Source organism: Mesitornis unicolor, unplaced genomic scaffold, assembly GCF_000695765.1.
Source record: "Mesitornis unicolor isolate BGI_N332 unplaced genomic scaffold, ASM69576v1 scaffold13891, whole genome shotgun sequence".
NCBI classification, from domain to species: Eukaryota; Metazoa; Chordata; class Aves; order Mesitornithiformes; family Mesitornithidae; genus Mesitornis; species Mesitornis unicolor.
In genome coordinates this window covers 1-9,924 of record NW_010165920.1, presented here as the reverse complement: position 1 = coordinate 9,924, position 9,924 = coordinate 1, and the positions used below count along the sequence as shown (strand labels likewise).

The following is a 9,924-nucleotide window of genomic DNA, read 5'->3' as shown; positions in this document are numbered from 1 at the left end:
GGAAGAAACTAACTTATGAATGACATATAAGTCTAACCATGTAGTTTCAGTATATTTCATCAACAGAAACACTCTTAATACTTCATATGCAAGGAACTAGATGGATAATGTGCTGTTTTAGATTTATTTTCCTATAAATTGCTCTTTTTCATTTCATCAAGTTTAATATGACTCAGACAAAGTCTTTCCAATTTGGTTTCTTCCTAAATTCTGTGCATCTTATTTTAGAAATTCTCCTTCTGCACAAAAGCTACAAATAAGAGAGCCCCTAAGAGCCAACCAGCATGAAACTACATCATCTTGTATCCCCTATCCCTTCTTTGGATGGACCTTCATTTTCTACAAAGTGACTTCAAATGAAAAATCACAGCATCATTTGAAAGTAACACCACCATCTCTTCCATAAACACAAGAGGGATGACATTCTTCTCTTCCAGAGAAGGATCCCTGGATGGAGGAATGAACTTGCTTCTCCATTCTTGGCGAGTTCTTTAATCACCAGGCTTTCAGGAGGAGTAGTAGTTCATTACCACTATTCTAAAAAGTGGCGGTTGTTACTGTGTATTGTGGTTTTCAGTCAGATGCGTGAGCATGCACATTTAATGATGAACTAAAATTAATGATGCCCAACAAGCTGACAAATTCTGTAGTAACAAAGCAACTACAAAAGAACTTTAATACCTATTCGGAAAATTAGTTTTGTGAGTATTAATAAAGTTACCCTACAGGGTATCCTCAATTGCACCCAATGTGTCAACACAAAAAAGACTCAAATAAAAGAGAACTAAAAATGTACTATAGAAAAAAAAATCCTAAGACTAAATAAGCTGGTTAAGCTGTAAGACAACGTAGATACTGTTACTGCTTATAAATCAGCAAGGTCTGAAGCCTAAATACCCAGAATGTAAAACTTACTTTCAATGTTGAACTCATAATTATTCTTAAATAATTTAATATGAAAAGGTTACCTGCTGAAATAAGGAAATTCTTTTTCCAATAGTAGATGGAAAGTCTTGTTCACACACAGAGCTCTGAGAAAAAGTGTGCCACACACCTTCATCTTCAAAGCAAAGTGTCTGATAGAGACCTGGGAGAGAAATCTACAAAACAAATAATGCATATTTAACAAGAAGAATAGCCATTTGGACACTGTGTATTTCAATTAATTTCCAAATACAATTATGACCCTAAACCTGTAAATCACAGAATGTTAGGAGTTGGAAGGGACCTCAAAAGATCATCCAGTCCAACCTCCCTGCCAGAGCAGGATCATCTAGACCAGGTCACACAGGAACGCGTCCAGGTTGGTTTTGAATGTCTCCAGAGAAGGAGACTCCAAAACCTCTCTGGGCAGCCTGTTCCAGTGCTCTGTCACCCTCACAGTAAAGAAGCTTTTCCCCATGTTCACATGGAACCTCCTATGCTCCAATTTGCTCCCATTGCCCCTTGTCCTATTATTGATATATTCGTGTATATCACATAATTTAATTTTATCCTCAGAGTTGAAAAAGAGTAGGTTTTTAAATTAGCCACTTTTCTACTTATTACTTCAAAATGCTTAGTCTGTATTTGCTCTGCATTTTTGTTTCTAAACATCTAGGTTCCTTAAACCTTTTCTCTAGGTTTTTAAACTTTTGGCTCTACCCAATTGTAGGCTTTTAATCATGACCAGATTCTTTTTCTATCAGAACATGATACTGCTTGACCCACTTTCTGTTTGTTTAAACCCCTAATAATCATGCCTGCCACACCATTATTGCAATTGTTCCTAATCTCTGGTGAAGAGAAAAATAATCAACTCTGGATTTAGCAGCAAAATTCATTGCCAAAGACCTGTCGAGGTTTTCCTTCTTGTTGCTGAGCTACATGTAGGAGGAGAAGAGCCTAAGACAGAATTTCAGGGACTTCCAACCCAAACCATTCTATAATTCTATGATTCTATGACTAGCATTTTCATTTAATTCCCTTCAGGATCAGAGGACTTCAACACTAACTGCTGCAGGATGAATCAATGCAAGAAAGTGTTGGGGTTTTTTATTATTTAGTTTGAAATAACTTGATCTGAGCCATAAAAAACTCTGAAACACCTTTAAAGATGTGCATGGAAATCTAGTGAGTAGAAAACTAGTTTCTCAATTAACAGTTTATGGTTTTAAATACAATATGAAGTGGCTTGTGAAAGTTATTACATTAAAGAAACCTGCAAATTAAATATTCTTTGCAATTTTTCCTCTGTATATTTTCCTATCTAAAGAAATTGTAGTACCTTGAGTAGGCTTACAGTACTTCCTAATCTCAGTAAGATGACAGATTCATTCACATGCACTGAAATTCATTGTTAGATGGTGTAGAGATATACATGAAAAGGGTCGGAAAACTTAGATGAAATTTAAAAAAACAAACAGGTTATTTTTTTTCAAATGGGTATATATTAACCATGGTTTCTGGAAAACACAATAAACAGTTTTAAATAACAAAATATTTCCATCTGATAAATACACATTTGAGTATTCAAGTACAAGTTACCGTTTGCTACAACCAAAGGCTTTTTAAGTTAAATTCAACACATCACATGATGTATACCTTCAATGATGCTACTGCCCAGGCTCGGTCCTGTTCTATCCAACGGGGAATCTGGTCACGAACACTTCTTTGTGAATCCTTATTGAAGCAAGTTATGTTACACACATAAGTTACACAAATTTTTGTGAATCAGCATATTCAGTAATAAGACTGCAAAATCCATGGTTTTAATAAAAACAACATTCATGACAGGAATCTTTCTGTGGTGTTTTGTAAAGTTCATTAAATGTCATAACAAAACAAAAGCTACAAATTATTTAAATTTGAGATGTACTGTTCACATTAACATTTGCTTAACCACTTGACCTTGAAAATATCAATTTGAGTATCCATATGACACACTCAACTCAAAGTAGTTTTCTTTTCCATTAAAGATAAGTGAATTGTAAAGACTATAGTGATGAAGAGGGACTTCTATGTTCACACTGAAATGCAACACCTGAGTCATCCAAGGGCTAGAGAAACTGGGAATTTAAGGATCTTTTCAGCAACCAGCTGCCTAAGAAAACCTGAGTAATTCATTGTGTTTGAAGTGACTTGCCACTTCTGTCAACGTGCATGTGACCACAGTTGGTGTCGTGAATATTCTAAAAACAAGGTACTCACATGGGTCATTGTCCTGTACCACTGGGTGTACAAGACACTCTGATAGGTATCTACACAAGGCTAAAGGTTAAAAGTAACTGTGAATGATGATAACTGCAGCTAAGCCTGATGGAAATGAGATAGCTTGACCCAGAATGAAGGAGAAGAGGAAATTAGCAAAAGAGAAGGCCAAGACTGAGCTCACAATTCCTGATTGGACTCTTGTTTCCTAAAAACATCTTTCATAACCTTTTTCAACATATTTGGCTCAAAGAAGGGCTATAATGGATAAGACTACAGAAACCTTATCATTTTTCTCTACCCTTTTGTACTGGAAGGCTATTCTGAAAATATACAGATTCAGTAGAATTGAGGGACACTTAGTAAACTACAGCATGATTAGTCAGGCATGCAACAGAAGCTTCTTAAGCTAGTTCTGTCTTCTAGGAAAATATACAAATATTTCTCGAGATGTAGAACTCTGAGGCTGGTGAAAAAAGCATGTCAAAGTTAGCAAAATGTGTGGACAACTCCATCAATCCATACAAAAAGTACCACTCATATATGATACCAGGAGAAAGAGAGATTCTGAAACACTGATTTTAATTACAGAAGAGAGCTTAAAACTTTCTAAATTGTACCACTGAAAAAAAAAATTGCAATCACGGTAACATAAAAAGAAAAAAAAAGGCAACAAAGACAAAAAATCATTTAAATTAGAGAATGAGTCACCATTTTCAAAAAGGTCTTATATTTTTTATATTACTATGTGAGAAGTTATTTGTTTCTTTAATGTATGAATACAATTAATTAAACAATATAGTAACAATACAAGTTTAACTTTTCAGGATTTAAGTAAATGTTCCTTATTTCAAAATAAACAAATAAATGCAGCTTACTGATTTTCTTATGGTATCTCCAATGATCACACCTGTAAAAGTCTCCCATTCCTAGGTAAAATAAATGAAAAAATTAGATAACTCAGATGACATTTTTAAAGTAGCACAAAGGCAAAACAAGAAGACAAACAAATTAAAGCCTAGATTCTGAAAGAGTTATAAGATTTTTAAAGCTCTAGGCAATAATACCAGTGTGTAATTCCTTTTGCAGAATCCAAGCTAAGTGACTGCAGTGCTTTATAAGAAAAACAAACTAAAGTAGAAGCCCTGTCCTTTCTCAGCACCCACAGCTCCCACCCAGATTGTCTAACTATAAACTAACAAGAAGCAACATACGTGGCTGGCAAGGACACACATATTTCCTGACAGGGCATCAGCAGCCCACACAGAATCACAGAATCATTAGTTGAAAGAGAACTCTAAGATCACCAAGTCCAATCCAATACCACCATACACACTAAACCATGTCCTCAAGTGCCATATCCACACACATCTTGAACACCTCCAGGGATGGTGACTCCACCACCTCCTTGTGCAACCTGTTCCATTGTTTGACCAAACACAGAACAGATAACTACAGAATCCATATTTCAGCAGTGTTTCATATTACTGTATCCAAAAGACACAGTTACTAGGACAGGAGGAATACTTAATAAAGGATTGGTATTATGAATACTTTACATTAAAGAGGGAAACTATAAACTGAATTTATGTATGATGAAATCTTTTAGACTTGGTCTTTGTATCCAGGAAGACAGCTTTTAATCATTTTAAGAAAAAAAAGCTAAGTATTTTAAAAAATACTAGAAATGACCATCAAGCAGATCAACACTCCCGCTCAATTTAGTATCATCTGCAAACTTACTGAGGGTGCACTTGATCTCCTCATCCATGTCATTGATAAAAATATTAAACAGAACTGACCCTAACACTGAGCCCTGGGGAACACCACTTGTGACCAGCCTTCAACTGGATTTAACTCCATTCACCATCACTCTTTGGGCCTGGCCATCCAGTCAGCTTTTTACCCTTTCCAGGTCACATGCAGCCAGTTTCTCCAGCAGAATGCTGTGGGAAATTGTGTCAAAGGCTATACTAAAGTCTAGGTACACTACACCCACAGGCTTCCCCTCATCCACTAAGCAGGTCACCTTGTCAGAGAAGGAGATAAGATTGGTCAAGCAGGACCTGCCCTTCCTGAACCCGTGCTGACTGGGCCTGATCGCTTGGTTGTCTTGGGTGTGCTGTGTGATGACACTCAAGATCGCAGAATCACAGAATATTAAGAATCGGAAGGGACCTCGAAAGATCATCCAGTCCAACTCCCCTGCCAGAGCAGGATCACCTAGACTAGGCTGCAGAGGAATGCGTTTTGAATGTCTCCAAAGAAGGAGACTCCACAATCTCTCTGGGCAGCCTGGTCCAGTGCTGAGTGCTGAGGGAGCACTCAATCCCCTCATCCAGATCATTGATAAAGATGTTAAACAGGACTGGCCCCAAAACTGAGCCCTGGGGAACACCGCTTGTGACTGGTCACCAACTGGATTTAGCTCCATTCACCACAACTTTGTGCTCAGCCATCCAGCCAGTTTTTAACCCAGCAAAGCATATGCCCATCCAAGCCATGCCCAACCAGCTTCTCCAGGAGGATGCTGTGGGAGACGGTGTCAAAGGCCTTAGTAAAGTCCAGGTAGACAACGTCCACAGCCTTCCCCTCGTCCACCAAGCAGGTCACCTCGTCATAAAAGGAGATAAGATTATTCAAGCAGGACCTGCCCTTCCTGAACCCATGCTGACTGGGCCTGATTGCTTGGTTGTCCTGCATGTGCTGTGTGATGGCACTCAGGATGATTTGCTCCATCACCTTCCCTGGCACTGAGGTCAGACTGACAGGAGTGTAGTTCCCTGGATACTCCCTCCACCCCTTCTTGTAAATGGGCATCACATTTGCCAACCTCCAGTCGAGTGGAACTTTCCCAATCAGACAGGACAGCTGATAGATGATAGAAAGTGTTTTGGTGGAGCACCTCCGCCAGCTCCCTCAGGACCCTTGGGTTGATCCCATCTGGCCCCATAGACTTGTGTATGTCTAACTGGCAGAGCAGGTCACTAACCATTTCCTCATTCAGAAAGATTCAGAATGATGATGTCTCTACTAAGAGACAAGGCATTCTATAGTATAATGTTGAAGTTGTACTACAAATTTCACATCACTATGCAAAAAAATTCTTAAGTGCAGACAGTTGAACTCTTTTGGGACAAGGACTTGGAATACTGAATTCTTTAGCAGCATAATAAACAACTTATAGCCTCATTGCATTAAAAGCTTTAAAAGAAGTAACTTTAAAAGAATAAATACTTAAGCTTCATTTTCCTCAATAAAGATTTTGCACAAGCACTCTTTTCTTAACAACTTAATTAGAATAACTTCTAACTTTCAGAAAAGTAAGAATTACTGATATTATTTGCCTGGTTTCATTCCTGAGTATTCAGTTACTGCAGAAATGTGCATTATATGCAACCTAGACTAAGCTGGTTAAGCTGATGGAAATGCACACTAACCAACAGCAAGCAACACACAGAGCAGTACTTACAAATACTTAAGAAGCCTAGGCAGCTAGGCTTTCATTTAGTCAGAAAATTATTTGCAAGTTGTTGCCTTCATGACTTTATAAAAGACTAGAAAGATAAAGCAAGAAATTTTCAGAAGCTCAAAATAAATAAAAAATATGAAATAGGGAAGTTCTAATAATGAAGACTAGCCAGGGCATGCCTCTACCAAGAACAATAATATGAGATATTTTTAGCAGGCAGCTTCATTGCTGAAAGACTGTGGGATTTCACTTGGTCAGTCCATATGTCTGCAATAAAACTACATTGCATTGATAACATCTACAAGTTTTAACCATCCTTTCTTAAGCCTTGTACTTTGCACCTTAAATGTACATCCTTCATATAATAAAGTTCCATTACTTCCTTCAAATGTATTATCTGATTTTTACCTTTTACCCCACAATGGACTCTCCTCTACTGAACTGACATCTACTACCATTAGATACTCCAGATCTCCAGCTTCTGGTACAGAAAGCCATAGCATTGTCTTTCCATTCAATGTAGGTATTTTAGATAATTAAACATGTCTTGATTCATGCTAATCGGCCACATTTAAGCAATAGTATTAAGTCAGTTGTGCATATTGTTCTACTGCATTTCAGGAAGACTTTTCAGTTTACATGTCTTTAACTGCAGGTTGCAGAATCAAAATTTTCCTTAATTTCTTCCTAGGTCTTGCACTCCTTTTCTGCATTTCAATACCAAGGCATGATGTGCAAGAAGCCCTTGGTCACAGTGAAACAGATGTGTATCCATCACTTTACTTAAAAAAGGAATATCTGTATTTAACTGGAAGGATAGCCAAATGTTTACCCACATGGTGGCTGGAAACACTGATACAGTGTCTGCAAAGAACTGCAAGAATCCTAGATAAATATGTTTTTCAGATCCCTATTTAAAAGGCAACCATTTACCTACCTTTCTCATGGTAATCTTTAGTTTGAACCTGATAAATACAATGTTGACATCCAAAAGTAACTATCACAGAAAAATAGCCTATAAGTCTAAAATCCAGAGTCCTACACTTACTGACAAAAACATTTTATCTACTTATTTACTCTTCATATTAAGTTTAAGTAAATCACTTGGGGATTTTCTCCTCTAGCACTTACATTCTCTTGAAAAAGTTCAGGGTGCATTCCTCGTACAAAATGTAGAGCAAACATTAGCTGATCAGCCTGAAACAAAAGCATAAATATGTATTCATATGTTCATCAGAAGTCACCTTTCTGCTTTTTAAATAAGTAACAAAATTTCATTAATAAAACACTTCTAATTCCATAACAGTGAGTTAATGACACATTTCCTAATTCAAAATTGCTACCTACCTCTGCAACTTAGAGAGAAACACTAACTCAAACCCTGTATCTAAGTATATCTAAATTCAAGTGAAAAAGAAAAAACAGGTACTTGCAGTAAAGAAAACATACTAAACAGAGTCCATTTTTTTCAAATTGTGCATAGGAAATGATTGAAATCTTCTTATAGCAAATCTCTGAAACATAACTTTGAAAAAAAAATCAACTGTAACCTTCTGACCTTTTTCTAGGTCTGTTACAACTCTTGAATTTCAACCAATCTCTGGGCACTGGAGCAATAAACAAAGAAAAAGGATTTTCTGGAGCCACAACATGAACTATACAAACATTTAAGAATATTTTTTAAAAGAATATGGGCTTGTTAGAACTGGGATTCATAGAATCATTGAATGGTTTGGGTTGGAATGGTCCTTAAAGATCATCTAGTCCAATCCCCTGCCATGAGCAGGGACACTTATGTCCATACACAGAAACTTACTATTTTTTTTGTTATCGATGAAGGACTGGAGGGCAAACAAGCCCCAGCTAGGAAGTAGGGTCAAACTGTGCAAAGCACTAAAGTTCTCTTTGTATTGATAGAAGAAAATACGTCCATGAACATCATATGACTCTGAGAACAACTGCCATGGAATGCCTGAAGTCCACTCCATTCAACTCTTTCATTCTCGTATATGAGGTCTGTAAGCAACTCCAAATCCAAACTGCCCATTAGAATGCTCCCTGGATGATTCAGTATCCACAACTTGAACAGGAAGCATAATAACTGGCCCAGGTAAAACCTATTACAGCAACTGTTTTCACAAAATAGCAGCACAGGTGGGCCAGTTCCAGTGCTCAGGAAAATTTCTTGGCACCATTTCCCTTACTTGCGTACATGAAGTCTATGTACACACAAACATAAACATTAAACACAAACAAACAAAACCATCCTTCCCAATTCTAACACTTTTAAAAAGGTATAAATTTGTATCAGCTATACCATTTAGGGAGACACTAGTAAAGCCTCAGTGTCACAGCAGTCTTTAAAAATTTGCATGAATAAAAGACAGAATTAGCAGTGGATTGCTGATGGAATGAGGAGCTTATTCTCTCAACTATCAGAACATGATCCTAAGCAGGATGGACCATTAGTCTGAAGCTCCACATTAACACACTTTCAATATTTTCTGAACTCCAATCTGATAATTCACAGTGAAAATCCTTCCTACTAAAAATCTCCTCTCTCTGCCTTACTTCTGAAATCTTTAATCTTTTCTAATATATAAAAATAGCTGCCTTCTAGATGCGATGACTTATCTGAAGGCTTCACATACTCATGACTTCAAACACAGACATTAAATTATTATGAGAATATTTCATGAGAACCCATTTGAACTTTGATAAACCAAAATCCTTAGAAATAACTGCTACCTCTGCATCCTCAACATGAAGTTGCTAGACTTGGGGGAGAGGGGAGGAAGTGTTGTAAAATTTCCCAAGATACTCCATTCTCACTGATCAAACACCAGACTTGCACGATCTGTACTACTGATCAAATCATCTATGCAGGCCTACTATGCATTCTTCAGACTGGTACTATGAGACAGACACCTCCTGCTAGATCTGTTCCATGTGAAAGTAAAAATTAAAATTGAAAGTGAAAATCATATCTATCCTAGGTTTTCAACAAGAAAGCAAGAAGAGAAAAGACACTTGATCCAAATACAGAGCAAAGAAGAAATACATTAAGAACATTACATGGAGGAACAGGGGAACAACTTGTAGAGAGAGAGAAAAATGTCACAAAGTCCAAGCCACGTAGCTGCATGCCTGGAAGCATGAAACCAAGCACTGGGGAGGTGGCAAGCACTGGGCGAGGTGGCAACCATCACTAGATCCATATCTGGTGTCAGTTGGATGCCTGGAGGAGTGTGAAATCAGGCGGA

The 9,924-nt window shown here is 37.4% G+C and overlaps 1 protein-coding gene across 1 annotated transcript in view; it reads right to left on the bottom strand.

Annotated features, from left to right (window-relative positions):
* The window catches only part of LOC104548700 (cytoplasmic dynein 2 heavy chain 1-like), a gene marked incomplete at its 5' end in the record, with an annotated part of 68,766 nt that extends 60,878 nt beyond the window's left edge, over positions 1-7,888 (bottom strand). Inside the window, 4 exons of the mRNA XM_010194795.1 lie at positions 969-1,100; positions 2,584-2,661; positions 4,068-4,118; positions 7,793-7,888. Coding sequence (XP_010193097.1) covers positions 969-1,100; positions 2,584-2,661; positions 4,068-4,118; positions 7,793-7,888 — 357 coding nt within the window. The remainder of the gene's footprint in view (positions 1-968; positions 1,101-2,583; positions 2,662-4,067; positions 4,119-7,792) is intronic.
* Positions 7,889-9,924: the final 2,036 nt, after the last annotated feature.